The following is a 20,841-nucleotide window of genomic DNA, read 5'->3' as shown; positions in this document are numbered from 1 at the left end:
TTTGATCATTATTCCTTTCTTTGTTTCTCCTGAAATATGATTATTATTTCATGTCTTAGTTTGGGTTTTACTGCTGTCAACAGATACCATGACCAAGACAACTCTTATAAGGAACAACATTTAATTGAGACTTGCTTACAGGTTCAGAGGTTCAGTACATTATTATTAAGGTCATCATGGTCATCATGGCAGCATCCAGGCAGGCATGGTGCAGCAGGAGCTGAGAGTTCTACATCTTCATCTGAGGGCCACTAGGAGAAGACAGGCTTCCAGGCAGCTAGGATGAGGGTCTTCTAGCACACACCCACAGTGACACACTTCCTCCAACAAAGCCACACTTATTCCAACGAGGCCATGCCTCCTAATAGTGCCAGTCCCTGGCCAAACATACTCAACCCACCACATTCCCCTCCCTGACCCCCATAAGCTTGTTTAAACACATGAATCTGTGGGGGCCATACCTAGTCATAGCATAACGCAAAACACATTTAATCCAATTTCAAAAAGTCCTCATTGTCTATAGCAGTCTCAACAATGTTAAAAGTCCAAAGTTCAAAATATCTTCTGAGATTCATGCAGTCTCTTAACTGTAATCCTGTATAAAGTAAAAAATACTGGGCCAAAGCTAGACAGAAAACCAGCTGGGCAAACTCCAAACTCCATGCTTCCATGTCTGATGTAAAAGCACTCTCCAGACCTCCAACTCCTTTCTTCCTTGTTGACCTCTGTTGGCATTCAGCAGCATCAAACTTCATTCTTCTGGGCCGGTTCTATCCCCTGTTAGCAAATTTCCTTGGTAGGTATCCCACAGTTCTGACATCTCTAACATTTTAGGGTATCCAAGGCAACTTCAACATTTTAGCTTCTGATTCCAATGTCTGGGATTCACACATGATCTTCTGGGCTCCTCGAAAGGACTTGGGTTACTTCTCCAGCTCTGCACCCTAGTACTCTATTCTCTGGTTGATGCCATGCCATTGCTGCTGGTGTTCCTGGTGGTCTTCCCATGGTACTGGCATATCTAATATGCTGGGGTTTCTCATTGCAACTAGGCTTCACCAATAGCCTCTCATAGGCTCTGTTTATGGTGCCAAGCCTCAACTTCTTTTCATGACCCCTTTAGTTCTGGGCCATCAACTGTAACTGAGGCTGCACCTTCACCAATGGCCTTCCATGACCTCTCATGGTGCCAAGCCTCAGCTGCTCTCCATGCCCTCTTCATGCCTTCAAAACCAGTGCCACCTGGGTAACTCTTCCACATTACCAAGTCCAGCTGCAGCATGGGGTACAGACTTGGCTGTCTCTGGAACACAGCATCTTTGTGCTCTCAGATAACACTTCCTAGAAGGTTTCACCTCAGTGATGCTGATCTTTTCTTAATCACCGCTACTTTCTTAACTCCGGCTAACCAGCATCAATTATCCCAGTAGTTTTTGACAGCATCCAGGCAGGCATGATGCAGGAGGACCTGAGAGTTCTACAACTTCATCTGAAGGCCTTTAGGAGAAGACTGCTTCCAGGCAGCTAGGATGAGGGTCTTAGAGCCCATGCCTACAGTGACACAACAAGGTCACACTTAGTCAACAAGGCCACACCTCCTAATAGTGCCACTCCCATACTCAAACCACCACACTTGTATGGTCAGATAATACTAATAGAAATTCTACTGTAAGGCTTGTTTCAGGAAAGAATGTCTATATCAAGGAGAAGTGCACTGGAGATAAACAGCAATGGTCACCTGCTTTTTAAGCATAATCTATTTGCCCAGGCTTTGGTGAAAACCAGGCCTTGCTTTTCTGGTGAAAGTTCAAACAGACTTAAGAATTATTTTTCAGGACTGAGTGTTGAATTCAGGGCCTTGGACATGCTAGGTAAGCACTCTACCATCGAGTGACATCTTTAGTTCTCTTTAAACTTTGTATTTTGAGACAGGGTCCCACTGAATTGCCTATTCAGGCTTTGAGCTTATGATCTTCCAGTGAGACTCCTATGTAGCTGGGACTACAGGGCTGTTATGCTAGGCATGAGGGATACTGACCTACCATTCTGTTTAGCAGAAATATGAGTTCGGAGGCTGCATTACTAACAATCTTCTCATCATGTTTTTGAAGTCACTTTTCCAATTCTATGTAAATCTCAAATCTGAAAGGCTTACTGAAATAGTTCATAGATATCTGGTCCATCTATTTTGTGTACTGGCTATACATATCAGGCTGTGACTACAGTTCCTAGACACAGGTGGGACTCATTTTAGGCATATGTTATGTGGGAGACAACATACGTCAGCATTTCCAGAATGGTGTATTATGACCTAGATACACTGGGCATTTCAGTCACTGGAGGTCCTTGTACTGATTCACACTAGGATGCTGGTACAGGGTCTCTTAAGCAGTGGTAACTTCCTTACTATGTACAGTGATGACATTAGGAATTACTGGAAACATTTTCTCACGAGAATAAAATCTACCACCATAGAATTTCACCCTTTTAATACATGAGACCAAAACTTGACCACATATAAAGTACACATTGATGACACTAACAATAAATGATTGATTATAAATTATATTTATAGTGCAATTTGTCTTATATAAAGTTGTATTCCAATTCCAATGAAATTAATTGAAAAACATTTATCTTTATTCTCTCTCTCTCTCTCTCTCTCTCTCTCTCTCTCTCTCTGGTATATGGTATGTGTGTGTACATTTGTGTGTGCATGAGTGTACCTGTGCATGTGTTTGTGTGTGAGTGCATGTGTATGTGTGTATTTGTGGTATGTGGTTTATGGTGTGTGTGTATATGCAGGTATGTGTGTGTATGTATGTGTTTGTATGGTATGTGGTGTGTGGTATGTGTGGGTGTATGTGCCTGTATTCATGAGTGTATGTGTGCATATATGTATGTATGTGTGTATGGGGGATGTATGGTGTATGGTGTGTGTGTGCACCTGTGTGTGTATGTGTGGTGTTTGGTATATGGTGTGTGTATATACATGTGTGTGCATGAGTGTGTATGTGTGTGTATGTGTGGTGTGTGTGTGTGTGGTGTGGTATTGGTATATGCGGGTGTATGCATTCATGAACATATGTGTGCATGTGGATGTGCGTGTGCATGTGTGCGTGTGCGTGTGTGTGTGTGTGTGCATGTGCGTGTATGTGTATGTTGTAGAATATGTGTGGAGATCAGAGGGCATCTTCATGGAGTTCATTCTTTCTGTCCACATTTCTGTGCGTTTCATGGATTGAACTCAGGTTGTGAGGTTTGAGCAACAGAACCTGAGGACCTGAGAACCTTCGCTGGCTCAGCAGTCTTGTTGGCACTACTTTCATTTTTCATAGAGACGACAAATTCTTTTTTAATTTAAATTTTGTTTGTTTGAGAGTTTTACATATTCGTCCTATTATATAATGAATTCTTGTCATTTTTATGCCACGCTTCTCTCTACCTTAGTATATTTGAAAGCTCTGAATTACTCGATATTTAAAACTCCTCTGGTCTTTTATAGTAGTAACACTATGAAAAATTCCCAAACACATATCGTAGCCTTACAGCAGCTAAAGGCCGTCAGAAGAGTAAACTGCCATGATGACCTCCAATTCTACAGCTAAGAAAACTTGGGCATATTAAAGTTAAGAAATCTGTCCATACTTGCAGTTGATAATAAGTAGGTCTAGGGTTTAGGAAATATCGTGTACAGCCAGCTGCCAAATTCTCATACTATTTTTGATATTCGTTTTTCTCTCTCTCCTGAGTTAGAACCCTAACTTGCCTGAATGAGTCCTAACCACTTCTTCTGGACACAGGCTCCACCTGTGTCTGCAGCCTCCTGGGTTCCTGCTTCTGCTTCCCAAAGCTTCAGAAGGTGGAGTGTCTGCGATGTCTTCATTCTCACTCTGTGGCCATGCAACTGTGAAACCTTTCTAAAGCAAATACAGTTCTTTTCTTGGGAGCAGTGGGTAGAAATCACAGTGCCTCCATATGCTTTTGCTTGGCCCATTTGTGACTTGCCCCAGATTTACACATTTCTCACATTTCAACTGAATATTAACTGATTCCTGTCACCGTTTCTTCTGCTAAGATCATGGTTCTCTCCGACATTTGTTTTCAATCCTAACTTGTCAGCACTGAGGCAAATAGCCAGTTTAAATAGGCATTATCAAAGTATTTACCTCATATCTAAAATCTGTTTTGTTGGTTATTATTTATCTTTAGAATCACGATAATAAAGTCTGTTTGTAGTTTTCTCATTCTCAGTGAACTAAACATTGCTGGGTGATAGAACTGATTTATTTTGATAATGATATCTTTGGCTAAACTGATGCTTTTATTTAAAATATTTTAGATTTTCTTATATAGCCAAAGAAATATACACAAAATTTTAGAATATACATCTTCACAAATCGTGCTTCTCTTCCAGTTGCTCTTAGATTTAAAAACGCAGAGTGGGATAAATAATGCTTAAGGAAAAAAAGCACTTCATTTCATTTCTCTTCTTTTTAAAAATATTTATTTTATTTTAATGTGCATTGGTGTTCTGCTGTCATGTCTGTGTGAGGGGGTCAGATCTTGGAGTTACAAACAGCTGTGAGCTGCCAAGTGGGTGCTGGGAATTGAACTGGGGTCCTCTGGAAGAGCAGTCAGTGCTCTCAACCACTGAGCCATCTCTACAGCCCCAAGAAACACTTGTTTTAAATTATCTTAAATACACCTTTTTTTCTTGTTAAAATATGTCTTTAGCTGAAGCACAATTACATTAATTTCTCCCATCCGCTTCTCTTTCCAACCAATCCCAACACCCTCCCCTCAGTCTCTCCAATGAGAACACATCTCTCAAATTGGCAGCTTCCTTTTCTTTGTTTATTGTTGTTAGATATGTTTATGTGGATGAACGGATGTATGTGTATGTACAGATAGGTAGAAATCCAACTCACCAAGTCCATTTTGGTGGTAGTGGTGTGTGTATAGTTTCAGGACTGACAGCTGTGCATTTGGACAGACAACAAGGGCCTCATCCCTGAGAGAGGCTAATTCTTCCAGCAGTCAGCAGTAGCCTATCGTTCTCTGTCAATAGCTATTGTTTTGTGTAAGCTGCAGAAGGAGGGAAGCAATGAAAACAGCCAACTTACAAAAATTCATACTTTTTCTAGATACCACCAACAAACACTGAGAAGAGATCATGGGCAAACTATCATTAATAACACCATCAAAGACAATCAATCGTCTAACAATAAACCTACCTAATGAGACGAATGTCCTTTGCAATTAAAACATCAAATCCCTGAAGAAAAATAAAGACCCTAGAAAACGAAAACATAAACCATGTTAATAGATTAGTAGGTATTATGAAAATGACCATCCAAGCAAAACACACTTATAGCCTCAATGTAATCTCAATCAAAATACCACAACATTTTCAACAGATAATTTAAAAAATCCCTAAAATTAATAAGCATTAAAAATTCCTAGATAACCACAGTAATTCTGAGCAAAAAGAACCCTGAAGGATTGATATTCTAGACTTCCAACTATATTATAAAGGTATAGTTTTAAAAACAATCTGCCACTGGTGCATAAACAGACATGCAGAGCAATGGAAGAGAGTAGAAAACCCAGTTGTGAATACTCATAACCACACTCATCTGATATTTGACAAAGATGCAAAAGCATGCACTGGAGAAAAGACAGTATCTTCAACAAATGGTGCTTAGGAAACTAGATGTTCCCATGAAGAAGAATGAAATTAGACATTTATCTATCATGCAGTACAAAAAATTAGATTCAAGTGGATCAAAGACCTCACTTTGAAATATGAAACACTAAAACTGCTAGAAGAAAACATAGACGACCCTGTATAAACCATAGGTGTAAGAAGGGACCTTCTGATTAGGATTCCATTATACAAGTACTGAAGTCTGACAACTGTCAATGGGGACCTCATAAAACAGAAAAGATATAACAAAGGATTAATATCCTGAATATACCAAGAACTCAGTAAACAACAAATCAAGGAAAGAAATGTGTAACATATAGACTGAGTAGGTTGTATTTATTTGTAAAAATATATAGAGGGCTGGAGAGATGTCTCAGTGGCTGAGAGCACTGACTGCTCTTCCAGAGGTCCTGAGTTCAATTCCCAGCAACCATGTGGTGGCTCACAACCATCTGTAATGGGATATGATGCCCTCTTCTGCTGTGTCTGAAGAAAGTGACAGTGTACTCACATATATAAAATAAATAAGTCTTTAAATATATATATATAAAACAGTTAATGAAAAGACATAAATTTGAAAGAAAGCAATAAGGGGCACATGAAAGTATTTTGTGGGAGGAAACGTCAGAGACAAATGATTTATTATAACCTCAAAAAAATCTTTTAAACATAGTTTGAATGGACTTGGAATTTAAACAAAGGGTTTTCCATAGAAGAAATGGCTAAGAAATACCTCAAAAAGTGTTTATCACCCTTCCAAATTAGAAAAACAAAAATTTAAAAACTGCGATTTCATCTCACCTTAGTCAAAGTGACTAAGATCAGCAATACAACTTGTAACAAATGCTAATGATATAGAGAAAGAGGAACCCGCATTCTCTCTTGATGAGGATGAAGATTAGTGCAGCCTCTCTGGAAATCTGTATGGAAAGCTCTCATGGCACTAAAAGTAATCTACTTTATGACCTAGCTTCTCATACCATTCCCAGTCCTGTGCCCAAAGGACTCAACATCTTACGTCACTGATACTTGCTCAGTGTACATAAGACGTACATAGCCACCCTATTTCCAGTAGCCATAAAATAGGAACAACCTAAATGTCCCTGAACAGAAGATGGGGAATTTGAGGCACAGTACAAATAACACCAAAGGTATTTGATGAAGCCTCGAGGAACCATATTTTGTTGTAATTTACCAAAAACTACAGCATATATACAATACATAGGAAATTATGCCACTTGGGCTGACAATACTCCCTACAAGAACCACACACTAAGAAAAACCCAAGTAACCAAGCATAAGAAACTACCTTTTGAATGGTCAGACAAGGTAGTCCTAGCAACTCCCCAAACAGTATAGATTAGATATGCAGCCCTTTGTTGCCTCTCAGGGGTGGAAGGTGGCTCCTATCACTGAAGATATCCCATGCTTGAGGCATAGGACTTGCATAATTTCAGCTCTGGATCTGACCTGAATATACTCTTTCCTATGGTCTAGTTTCCATGGTACCAGAAAATATTAGGTAATCTGTCAAGTGAGGGAAGCAATTAAAACAGTCCTACTGAGACAGAATACCTATGAACCACAACAACTTCCAGCAAGATAAGACATTCATAAAGATGCAATAATTGGCGTACACATGTTGATGGTAACCACCAGCTCCCTAATTGGACCTGAGGCTCACTCAGGAAGGAAATTATGCCTTTAATAGAAATCTAGCCAACTTTCTAAGGCTAGTAAGGTCATGAAGTTTAGAAAAGAACACTATTCCAATTTTATTAGACAACTATGATTTCTTACTACATTCTAAATATGGTCTTTATATCCACACATAAGTGCAACTACCATCCCTATGAAAGTAGCCTTTCTTCACAGCAAATGGAGTTCATCCCAGAAAACCACGACTAGACGCACTATAGAAATCAAGAGATCAGTCATGGGGATACCAGGCTTAACAGTTACATCCATATCACAGTTGCTGAATCCATGACTCAGGGAACTTCATGGAAGACACACATACCACACAATACCAGAAAGTGTACTGTGAAACAGTTTCCCCTAGAAATGGCTGAATAAACAAGAAAACAATAACTATTGACAAATAAATATAGGCTACTCTTGCTAAAATTGTTGATTGTTTCTAAAAGTTTCTCGATGGATGTTTTTAGATCTTTTATGCATAGTATCATATCATCTGTAAAAGGGGGTACTTTGACTTTTTGTTTCTCTATTTCTATCCCTTTAATTTTCTCCTCTTGCTTTATTATCCCAGCTAGTACTTCAAGAAATATTAAAAGGAAGTAAGAATAGTGGGCAGACATGTCTCATTCCATGCTATCATAGTACTGCCTCAAGGTTTTCTCCATTCAGAATAATGTTGGCTTTGGGTTTATCACACATATCTTGATTATATCAAGATGTGCCCCCTACAGTCCTACTCTCTCTAAGACTTTTATTATGAAATCATGTCTGATTTTGTCAATGGCCTCTTCTACATCTACTAAGAGCACTATGCGATTTTTGTCTTTAAATCCATTTAAACTATTTATTGTTATTTATTTACTTAGGTATGTTGAACCAAACACGTATTTTTGGGATATGGTCAGTTTGATTGAAGTGGGTAAATATTCTTGATATATGCCTGTATTTATATGTATTTTATTGAAGATTTTTGAATCTGTGTTCATCAGTGTTATTGTTTTATTTTTGTGTTTGTTGTGTCTTTAATTGATTTGGATACTAGAGTTATACTATCTTCATAGAATGAGTTTGAAAGTGACCCTTATGTTCTATTTTGGGGAAGGGGTATAAGAAGTCATTGTAGCTCCTTCTTGGAAAGTCTGGTAGAATTCTGCTATGAATATATCTGGGCCTGAAACATTTAGTTGGAAGACTTATTACAGTTTCAGTCTTCTGTGTCTGTTTAGCTTGTTGGTTTCTTCTTGGTTTAATTTTGATAGTTTGGAAAAATCAAGAAAATAATCCACTTAAAAATATTTTCCATCTTAATAGAATACATGTTTTAAAATTATTACCTTAAAATAGTCTGTATTTCTTTGGTGTATTTAAAATGTTTCTCTCTTTTTTCTGATTCTGATAATTTGGGTCCTCTCTTTCTTTCTTTTGGCTAGTGGGGCCAAAGGTCTGTCAATCTTGTTTATTTTTCAGAAGAACAAGCTCTTAGATCCAATGATTCTTTGTATAGTTTTCTTTGTTTCTATTTCATTAATTTCTGCTTTGATCTTTGTCTTTTCTTCCCTTCTACTGGATTGTGTTTGGATCAATTAATCAGGAGAAAAATCACAATACTAAATGTATATGAACCAAACACTGGTGCACCAAATTTTATACAAAACCTGCTCATGGAATTAAAGACACAGATTAACACAAGCCCCATAGTGGTAGTCAGTCTCAGTGACCCACTTTTTACAAGAAATAGGTCATCTGGACAAAAAAAAAAATAAACAGAGAAACAACAGAATTAAATAAGATCTTACATCAAATGGACCTAACAGATGTCTGTAGAGTAGTTCACTAAAATGCCAAAGAACATAGATTCTACTCAGCAGTCATGGAAGCATCGCAAAGCAGAGAAACTGAAATAATCCCATATATCCTATCTCACCATTACACAATAAAACTTATGATACACAGAAAAAAAAACCCAACCAAAACCCTCTAGTAGGTGTATAAACTCACTGGGATTATACAATTCATTAATGAATGATGAAAGAAATGTTGTGGTCAAAGACGAAACCAAGAAAGAAATTAAAATATTCTTGAAACTGAGTGAAAATAAAAATATCCAGTCCCCTGAGACAAATAAAGGTGGCTCTGGCTCTAAGTGTCTGCATCCCATCTCCCATTTGATAGGCTGCTATCTCTTTGGAATGTTATCTTAGAACACATAGCAAAAAGGGTCCTGGTAACCCCAGCTGTATCTCATCCTCAGTCCTCTTGCCAACCTGCTAGGACATCAGGCCAGTCCACTCAGTCCTGTGCCCGGAGCATGCTGCTGGCCACACCATGACCTACCCATACCCAGCCCTGAACCTGGAGCAGAAGGAGGTGTCTGACATCACTCATTGAACTGTGACACCAGGAAAGGATATCCTGATTATAGATCAGTCCATCAGGAACATTGCCAAGTGACAGACCACAGGCACCAGGAACACAGAAGGGAACAGGAACTTCTATGGCTAGAAGTGTGTATTTATGGGTCTGCCGTGTGTGTGTGTGTGTGTGTGTGTGTGTGTGTGTGTGTGTGTGACTGCAGAAGAACAAAAGGCAGCACTGGATACCTGGAGATGGGGTTACAGATAGTTGTGAGACACTCAGTGTGGGTGTTGGGGGATCTAAGTCTTCCGGAAAAGCAGCAAGTGCTCTTAACTGTTGTACCATCTCTCTAGCACAAGAATTTAAATATTCTTGATAGAGAAGTTAGCTCTCAATTATTAGAAACCTTAGCATGTAGGCCATGCTAAGAAAAAGGCCAAAAAATTATAACAGCAAAAAAAAATCATTGTTCTGCTACAAATCATGTAAATATGTATGACTATTTTAGAAGAGTGTTGAAATATGCAGGTGTGTGTGTGTGTGTGTGTGTGTGGTGTGTCAGAGACAGAGAGAGAGAGAGAGAGAGAGAGAGAGAGAGAGAGAGAGAGAGAGAGAGAGAAACACAAAGCTAAATTTTCTGTTGCTGTGTTATGGCAGATGGGGAAGATCCTGCGAGGACCGTTCATGAAGTTTGTAGCACACGCAGCCTCCTTCACCATTTTCCTGGGGTTGCTCGTCATGAATGCAGCTGACAGATTTGAAGGCACCAAGCTCCTCCCAAATGAAACCAGCACAGATAATGCAAGGCAGCTGTTCAGGATGAAAACATCCTGTTTCTCATGGATGGAAATGCTCATTATATCCTGGGTAATAGGTAAAGACTGATTTTCTGTCTTGTTCCTTTTTGCAGCCTTAGCGATTGGCCTGAATCATGTTGATTGTTGCACATGATCACTTACACAAATGTATACAGCAGGAAACAGTGGTGCACGCACCGTGACTTTCTCTGTGATCTTACATAGTTGCTATGGTGGCCTTATTATACCAGTTACAGTCTCTTCATATGCCATGTGATAATTGCATTCCCACCTCAAAAGAAGAAAGCCAGCAGGATACTGTTAGTCAAACCCTCCATCAATAAGCTTTGATTTCAAGCTTGAAAACAACCATGTTATTTTATGTTGAGATTTAAGAGAAACTGAAACGAATAGCCCCTCATTCTTATTGAAAATTTATTATGTTCAAAGCCGCTGACATACATCAAACCACACAGTTTCTCTGAACCTCAGATTTTCAATCGGTTATATATAATAATGTCTATGTGAGCAGTAAGTAGCTCACTTCCTTGGGTGGCTGGTGAAAGAGGAGCGATTCAGTATGAAACACTACAAGATTTGATTTGTCTTTAGAACTCACTTACACCTGTGGATTGTAACAAATTACAAAGCACATAAGAAAAATGTCTCATGAATATTTATGAGTAAATACATTCAACAGCTACAGCTACTGAGTGTCACTGGGCAATAAGGACACTGAGTTAAATGGGATGTAGTCTTTCCATTCAAGGAAGTAATCTGGGTAACAGATCAATCAGTCAATAATAAAATCTCATTCATAGAAAATGCTACAGTTGGGGAACTTCTAAAATGCTACCCAAGTACAGATTAGACATTTAAATTTGAGTGAGGTAGGATGCAGAATGAGCAGGGAGATCTTCCGTAAGTACCAATGACACCTTTAAGTTAAGGCTTTGGAGAAAAAAGAAATGCTAACCAGACCAAGCATTTGAAGGATAAGGACACAGAAGGCATGGGAGCATTCGGTATTGAGATATGGCACTATGATAAGACTGGACCCCTAGGATTATGATTCTGTCTTAGCTGGTATTAGGGTGCTTCATGGATGGGTGTGTATGTGACAGATGTTGGTAGTTAAATAATCAAAGGGTGATTTCCAGTCGTTGGTGATGGGTTCAGAGCACATTTCAGAAATGTTTCTATGGTTTTGAGGTACAGGGAGGCCTGAAGGAGAGGTGTGCCCAGAGGATGAGCCCCATTGTAACCTGAGTTTAGCATGGATGGCAGAGAACCTGAGAATAGATTAAAGGCTAAACTGTGAATAACTTGATAATTGCTATGTATCTATGAGGGATGGGGGAGTTGTAGAAGGTAATTACTGACCTCTAAAAGGAAGACTAGAGATGGCCATGCTTAGAATGGGGAACATGAGAAACTGTTTGTTAAATTTCTGATTAACTTCGAAATGTCAGCATTTCCAGGGATAAATGTCAACTAAATCCTAGGAAGTGTGTCTCCTGAAAGAAGTCTGGCCATAGACAAATTTGCAGAAATTCTTCAACCTCGCATAACTCTTAAGGCTTTGACTCCATGAAATTCCCTCAGTAGAACTATGTAGAACATGAAGAGAAGAGGCAAGAGGTCTTTATACAGAATATCCTATAGTCTATAAGATCTGCTCCATCAACTGTCCATCAGAGTCACCCAGAGAAATAACCACAGTCATTTCATGTCACTTCTAGGATATCCATGTCTTCTTGGCTTCTTCATACTGGAGCCCAATGGATGACCAATTGAAATATTAGGTAGTAGCATGACAATTACAGCATGATTATTCTTAACTCTGTGAGCTAATACAATAGCTACTGAGTTACTCAACAACTTTAAACCACTTCATTTTACAGACATGTTTCCTGGAAAAACAGTTTTGTCGTAGTTTTTACTAAAATATTGGTAAAGCTTGGATACACTGAAAGATTGACTTTTCTTTAACTCTTTCTTTTCTAGTTTAATTGACAAAACTGGAAGATATATATTTTATCTCTGTTGTATGACTTAAGAGTAAATACTATTATATTGCCTTTATCTTGAAACACTAAGAGCTAGCTTTTTAAATATATTAGTATAAGTAGGATATACAATACAGAAATTAGCACATAGAGCAGACTCAGTGAATCTCAGATATTTATAAATATAATTATTAAAGTTTTCACTAGGTAATATCTGTTTTTCTTCATAGGGTGAGCATTTCCTATTAGAAAAGAGATGTCTTCTTAAGTATAAGATATAATTTTGAAAAGAAAGAAATTTTATTGAGAGAATTGGAGATAATGAATGCTCACTGTATTCTGCATCAAAATTCATTCTTCCCATAATTCAATATTTTTAGTATAGACTTAGATTCTTTTCACTAAAAAAACCAAAGCTGAGGATATTAAATTAACCTCTAATGTTATAAAGAAAAGCATTTTCCATGGAAGAACTGCCCTGCCAATGTTTCTTTTACTTCGGAAATTATCTCACAGTGCTTATTTGAAGATAAAACAAAAATAAAACAAACAGCTATGCACATGTACCATATGTGAGGTTCCTTGCTCAGTTTCTGACACTACTGCTTATTTTTTTTTTCTGTTTTTGTCCTTGCGAAAAAGTCACAGAGCCTTCTACAAATATTAAGAAGAAATTGCCTATAGAGGTTACAGGCTGTATGAATTACATTTGTTTGGTGGAAAATACTCATGTTTTTAAAAACAGAAAGCAAATCTATGTGATTTTCATTTGATGAAAATTTCAAATGCCAAAGAGTAGAACTGATATTTCAAGAGATTTGTGCCAAGGTAGAATAACCGCACACTCATGTCTGTGTAAGGTCTAGCAGGCACATGAAGCAGGGGACGTGCTTGGGAGTGCTTAATGTTCAGAAGTTCAAGGGTTACTTGCTTGTCACCCACAGTGGGCTGCTGGGAAAGCACAAGAAATCTTGGGTTGACTCTAAAAGAGTAAGACCGCAATCAGGGCTGCCACTGTCCTGCTGTGGAGACCCGGGACTGCAAGATTGACAAAGGACAGTGCTTGCATGTCACAGCAACTGTAGAGTGAGTGACTTTGAGTGACCTCACAGGGGTGATCCTCAGAAGATTAGCAAACTTTAGAGTGAATGACCCACAGTGTGTTCCTTGGAGGCTTTCGGGTGTTACTTTTCAGCACTGAAAGTGCTAGAAAAGAAGCAAGCACAATATTGTAACTTGAATCTTATTCCATTGGTGGACAGGGGTGGGGCCTCACTTAGAGAGAAAGAAAGAGGATTAAATATACCTGGAAGAAGGGGGTAAACATAATACATTGAAGACCTAGATGCCTTAGTTTCACAGCTAAGCATGGCTCTGCTAGAGGAGAGCACACAAGTTGGTTGCTCTTTAGCTGATACATTCCCCACTGCCCTAGAGAGCAGAAATAGAGCCAGCACATTCTCTCTGAAGAGATAGCTTTCACAATCTGCCAGCAGAGCAAGCCTTCCTCAGATGTAGTAAGGCCCTCCTCACCCAGTGCTGTTTAAGCAGTGTGGTCCCTATGGAGAACTCTCTGACATGGAGGAGAAGCCAGACTAGGTGTGGGCAGTTTCAATGGTTTTTAAGCAACAGTCCAAGGCAGGGGTGGGAATGGCAGAGAGGAGGCATACTTCCTTTAAGCTGATTACCTCTGAATGTTACTTGTGGTTTGTCAGCTATAGCAAGATACCATTTATACCATAGAAAATATGGCAGAAAGATATGAGGAAGAAGGAAAAGCTTTAAAAATGGCAGATTGTGTGAGTTTGATGGCGGTCCCCTCGGTCCCTATGTGATTATTATATTATTATATTATATTATATATTATTATATTATTGTATTATTATATTATTATATTATTATTATATTATTATAGACTATGTGATTGCTGAGTTTCCAGTCTTCCTTATGTATTGCTCTCAATCATTATAGTCTTTGTTGGGGTTGGGAAACACCTGGAGATCACACCAAGAACTTAGATGTCTTCAGGTCTTTCCATCCTGTTCACTGTTTTCGTGTGACTACGAGTCTTGCGTTGTTTCCTGTTGCACATTTGTAGGAGTTCATAGGAAGTCAATTACTTAATACAAGTAGTGAAATTGTCTGCCTGTAAGACCAGAGTCTCTGAATCTTTGTGCTGTACTGAGAAAGGCACAAGATGTGTTTGTTCTTGGAGAGCGAAGGCCGTGGCATTTTCCTCATCTCTACGGGGTTTCTCAGGCGTTGGATTGGAGTGTTCTGTGAGAGACACTAGGTGATTGTGAGAACTGGGGCAGGGGTTGCTGAAGGTTAGGAGAGCATCCTACTTCTCAGTCAGGTTAGGAAGCTCCTTGTGAGGTAAGGCTTGAACATAGAGGTGAGTTGTATTTCCCCACAGGGCTCTAAGAGGAGATGGGATGACAGAGAAGAAGGCCTTTTTAATCAAGTAACATTCTCCAAGTCAAGAAAGGGGATTTATGAATATTATGAGTAAATCAAGGAAGGAAGGAAGGACAAAGGCTGTTGGTCATAGTTTCTTCACAAATGCCAATACCACACACTACATTTTACACAAGCTATTTTATTTGTACATTGTCTTACACATGAGGTAAATTTGCATCCTCATTTTGTGAGCTGCATTCTAGAAAGGGTAACCACGTTGCCAGAGACCCTGCAGGCAGTTCTTGGAGAAGCAAAACCTCACAACCAATGCTCCTAAACACTGCATTAAATGTTTGGAAAACCATAAAGTATTATTAGTAATTGCATCAAAGAAGTCAACTGCTATTAGTAGTACACTGATACTAATTTTCTTTAGTCTTTCAAGATGGTCATTTAAAATTTGTTCACAGACTGCATGCCATTTAAATTTTTAAATTTAAGTTTATGGTGTATGTTCTGGTCCCCAAAGATACACATAGAAATACTAAATAAACAATATTTATATTGAAAGAAGTGCAATTTTATTAAGGAAAATTTTTTTTCTAAGGAAAAAATTGTGGAGGGAGTCAGAGGGCAAAGGCTGTCAAACTAGGTGCATATTAAGTTCTGGGGAAGGGGAGAAAGCATCTTTGGTTAGATGTGTCTGAACTTTCATTCACACTAAGAGGAACATGGCAAGGCCATTAATTTTTGAACCAAAGTCCCCATCAGAAGAGTATTAGGTGCCTCCTCTGTCTGGCAGGGAGTGGCACACAGTAGGAAGAGTGGAAGTGGTTTTCAGGAGGCAGTAGTTGACACTCATGGTCAACAAAGTTTCTGTATTTAAGGGTTAGTGTGCTATTCCTGTGACCTGTAACGCCTGGTAATTTATATGATGTCATATCCAATGTCTGCATAACTCCATTGTGAAAGTGTGAGCACTTCCACTTTGAGTGTGTGCGTATGTTGTGTTTGGGTTATCATAATAAACATCTTAAGTATTTTTCCATTGTTAGAAATACAAGACCAATTTGGTACATTGCACTTGAGATTCTTGATCAATGTCACTTGATTGCTTTCTGGTAGCTTGGTAATATTGTTGGACTGTGGTTTCTGGGGGTGGGGAAGGAAGACTGGGGCAAGTTTACAGGGCTGTGAACAGCTAGTGAGACTTTTCAAATTTTTTTTTTTCATGGCAGAGTTACCGTTAGAATGAAATTGATCTGTTATATTAACCCTTTACTGATGCAGGCATGATATGGGCTGAGTGTAAAGAAATCTGGACTCAAGGTCCCAAAGAATACTTATTTGAGTTGTGGAATATGCTTGACTTTGGGATGCTGGCGATCTTTGCAGCATCATTCATTGCAAGATTTATGGCATTCTGGCATGCATCCAAAGCTCAGAGCATCATCGATGCAAATGACACTTTAAAGGACTTGACAAAAGTCACACTGGGAGACAACGTCAAATACTACAATCTGGGTGAGTTTATAATACTGATTAAATGAGTGAAGATCAACTATTTTCTTGTGAGAGAGACATCAGTAGTAGTAGTTTTTCTCCAGTTCACATAAAATTGTTTATTGATAGCATCTGTATTTGACAAATAACATCAATATCTGAAGAGTCATGCTTTTTGCCTCTCCTCATCTTCTGATTGGAAACCTTTATTAACCACAAGAACTACCTCCCATTATCTCTTGGAACAACTATATAGCTATCCAAACCACTGAGAATCACTATCTCATATCTTACATTTTTTCATTTGTATGTTTTCTTTTTCTTTTTAAGTCTTTGTGTGTGTTTCCCATATACGATCAAGTACCAGAGTCCAGAAGTTGTTAGATCCACTAAAGCTAGAGATACAGGTGGTTATGAGCTGTTCAGCAGGGCTTATGAGAACTGAATTTGTGACCTTTGCAAAAGCAGCAAGTATTCTTAAACACTGAGTCCTGTCGCTCGGTCCATATTTTTTCCTAGTCTATTAAGATAGATAGTTCATATTAGACAGTGATCTAAAAAGATATAGAATACGTATTTGACCAATCATTTCTTCCACATCATGAAAGCATCCCGTTCCTTATGAAGTCTCTAGTAAAATCTTCTTTTGGCTGTATTTTTGTCTGGGTAAGAAAGCAGCGATTTCACTGTGGGCCCCCTTCATCTATTTCAGTAACCCATTGATTCTTTCACTTTTTAACTCACTTGACTGTTCACCTAATGCTTAGAGCTGAGCAAGCTCCATTTGTACTACTTCTGCACGAACAGCTTTGAGTAGTAACAGTGGATCAGATATAGCTTTGCCTTTTCCCCCTTTTTCTCTTTCTTTTTTTTCTTCTTATCCTCCTTTTCTTTCTCCTTCTCCTTCTGGTCCTCCTCCTCCTCCTTCTCCCCTTCCTCCTCCTCCTCCTTCTCCTCTTCCTTCTCCTCTTCCTCCTCCTCCTCCTTCTCCTTCTCCCCCCTCCCTTTTTTTGAGATAAGGTTTCTCTGTGTAGTCCTGGCTGTGCCCTGTAACTCACTTTGTAAACCATGCTGGCCTTGAATTTACAAAGGTCCGCCTACCTATGCCTCCTGAGTGTAGTGGTTAAAAATGAACACCACCACATCTGGTCAAATATGTATGGCTTCTCAATGCAGTTTTTGTCTGAGCATTTCACAGGATCACATGTTGATGGCATGTTAAGTTCATTAGACATTTGTCTAATCAAACACGTTCACTACTTGTGAAGTGTTGAAATAGAAAAGTTCACTTTTGAACTGTGTACACATGATGAAAGGATGCTTGAGTTTAATTAAGAAGGGAGATGATTATTGCAAAACCATGATGAACCTCATGCTATGTGCGTGGGAAAAGTCTCATGATGCAACTTACATGTATGACCTCACTCCTGTACAGCATACTGGTGGTTGGCAGGAATGGAGTCATGTGAGTCAGAGAGAAGTAAATGCTGTAGTCAGACACAAGCCACAAATGCTGTGTTCTTCTCTGCAGCATGGTGCCTGTAATTGTCAACAGGGTACTGTGCATGGGAAAAATGCAGAAGACAGAAACTTTTACATGTTCTTACCACACAGAAAAAGTATGTGAGGTGATTGATATATTAATTATATTAATTTAATCAGTATAATATGTCAACATATGTGACATTGAACCCACATACACATGAGTTGAAAAAGTTTATATTTGAACCTATTTTCCTTTCAAGACATATAAACTGTTTCAAACCAAAAAAAAAAAAAAAAAAAAAAAAAGACTTGGAAGTCTCTAGGAGGGCCCTCAGTAAATAGCAATGGCACTGTTTCCAAGCAGGCATTGAATAAATTGAGGGATAAAACAAACAAACAAATGAATACGAGTTGAGTCTTAACCATCATTCCTAAACCTGATAAAGGGTAGATGTCATAAGTCTGAGCCAGACAGATCATCAAGACTGAGTAGCAGAAGTTGCAAGAATTATCAGTCAATTTTCAGCTAGCAATGGGCCAGTTCAGTGTTCTCAATGAGGGGTGGCATTGCAGAAAATGGTGATCTTCAGGGATGCTTCTGTGGGAAGACCAAAGATGATGGTGCCAGTCCTACTACCAAAGCAGACTTTGTTACCATCCCAGATTAATAAACCAGGGGAGTTATTTCTCTCCCCAGGAGAAAAGTGACTAAGGAATAGAAATAAACTTCAATATTTGCCAAAAGAAAATCATCCCTCCCATAGAAACTTGGCTTGGGGGAAAATATAGTCCTTTTGAATATTTATTGAAACTCTCTAGTAAGAAATCTATTAACATTTAACTGGTACCTTTGTGGGTTTAATGTCTATATCACTAAAGCCTTCTCACTATGAATTCTTAGTATTTATTTCATTTCTAAGGTTTTATTTAAGGAGTTACAAAAATATATTTAAAATATCTATTTATAGGAATACTCAAAACACTATAAAAAGAAAACATATTTCTAAGTTATGTGTTATTCTTTCCTAATTCTAATTCTCTGAAAAAATAAGGAAATGCAAATTTATAATTATATTTTCCTGCTTCTTACACACTGTGTTGCATTTTTCTTCATAATGATCTCTTAAGTGGGTTTTGATGGCTTGATGTAATAATGCCAGAAGAAATTATTAATGAATAATAGAAAAATTTGTGGCAAAATAGACTTGTTTAACTGACCAATAAAAAGTATTTCTAATAGGTTTAAATGACAAGAAGGATAAGCCTCAAATGACATTATTTTGTAGTTATAGTTCAAGATGACAGATGCTACAACTGAGTGGGTGCCAGATGTTTTCAAGCACTGTCTGTATGTAAACATATTGAATTTTGAAGGCATATGAGAGCCACAGGAGTAGAACTACCTAATCATTGGAGAGGCAGAAATGAACCTGAGGGGTAATTTGCTTAAGTTCTTTCAGTTGTATCTGTCAATAGAATCAACAGAATCAGTTGCTCAACTGGTTTACAGGAAGCTCTACAGATTAGGAAATATGCCATATTAAGAATTCATTACAAATCACCCTAATCAAGTCAGACTATACTGCAGACACTGAGAAGTTCTTCAGAGCACAAACTTCTACTTGGGAAGTGTGATTGTACATTTATTTTCTCAGAAAGAAATTTGCCTAAATAAATAACCCATGGGAACTTACCATAATCGTTGTCTCTGTTTTTTTTCTCTAGCCAGGATAAAGTGGGACCCTACTGATCCTCAGATCATCTCTGAAGGTCTTTACGCAATTGCTGTGGTTTTAAGTTTCTCCAGGATAGCTTACATTTTACCAGCAAATGAGAGCTTCGGGCCTCTGCAGATTTCCCTTGGAAGAACAGTGAAAGATATCTTCAAATTCATGGTTATATTCATCATGGTGTTCGTAGCCTTCATGATTGGAATGTTCAACCTCTACTCCTACTACATTGGTGCAAAACAGAATGAAGCCTTCACAACGTATGTGGCGCTAGGTTTGCTGCTGGTAGAGGCTGCAGATTAGAGGATTAGGAGGAGACTTGACCAATAGCATTTATGCTTGAACGTCTACACTTTGATGCAGTCCTCCTCTGGGTGTGCACCAGCAAGACAAGGAGATTTGGAAGTGAATTGCAAGAAGACTAGCATATAGGGACTTTCCCAGCATAAAATAATGATAACGTTTTCGAGTCAGATTAGATGGCAAATACCTCCACATATACCCTTATTATCTCAGTTCACAAAAAGAAGAAACCAAAACTCACTAAAGCTAAACAATGTTGCATAAGTGCTGACAATATTTGCTAAGTGCCACCCACTGTCCTAAATCCTGTGCCTTTCTCTTTAATGGGGACTCAGGAACGCTAGATATGAGGACAGCTGCTCTCCTAGTTCAGTTTCCCAGAACCTGTCACCTCCAACACACACACATACACACACACACACACACACACACACACACGCACACACATTGTGCTATAATGGATGTCTTAAACATCAGAGCCTCCATGTCACATGACAAATGGCATCTCAGGAGGAGCCTACTGTTTTTCATATTCTTCTGAAGTGCATTTTTAAAGGGAAAATTAAACCAACTGAGGTAAACACATGGACTCAACTCTGGACAAGCCATTATGCATATAGCATCATAATTTTTCCCAGGGCATCCCAGGAATTTTGGTGCCACTGTCTATATTTATAGTGTCATATTTCCTGATATATTATTATTTTCTATTTATTTTGCATGAATAGAAGTGTAGATGAACCAGAAACTAAAATCATTCTAACAAGTTGTATTTTTAAAGCAATTCATTTAATTTTGCCAAATCCATTGATCATTTAAATACAAATGTCTGTTAGTTATGAAGTTAT

General features: G+C 38.4%; 1 protein-coding gene across 4 annotated transcripts in view; it reads left to right on the top strand.

The window, feature by feature from the left end:
- Trpc6 (transient receptor potential cation channel subfamily C member 6) overlaps positions 1 to 20,841 on the top strand; it is a 103,764-nt gene that overhangs the window by 69,876 nt on the left and 13,047 nt on the right. For all 4 annotated transcript variants that reach the window (XM_076926092.1, XM_076926094.1, XM_076926093.1 and 1 more), the window contains 3 exons: positions 10,424 to 10,640; positions 16,263 to 16,496; positions 19,686 to 19,950. In XM_076926092.1, the coding sequence (XP_076782207.1) occupies positions 10,424 to 10,640; positions 16,263 to 16,496; positions 19,686 to 19,950 (716 nt within the window). The remainder of the gene's footprint in view (positions 1 to 10,423; positions 10,641 to 16,262; positions 16,497 to 19,685; positions 19,951 to 20,841) is intronic.

This window comes from Arvicanthis niloticus, chromosome 27 (genome assembly GCF_011762505.2).
Source record: "Arvicanthis niloticus isolate mArvNil1 chromosome 27, mArvNil1.pat.X, whole genome shotgun sequence".
Classification (NCBI taxonomy): domain Eukaryota; kingdom Metazoa; phylum Chordata; class Mammalia; order Rodentia; family Muridae; genus Arvicanthis; species Arvicanthis niloticus.
The sequence above is the reverse complement of the archived record's forward strand: the minus strand, read 5'-3'. Positions and strand labels throughout refer to the sequence as shown.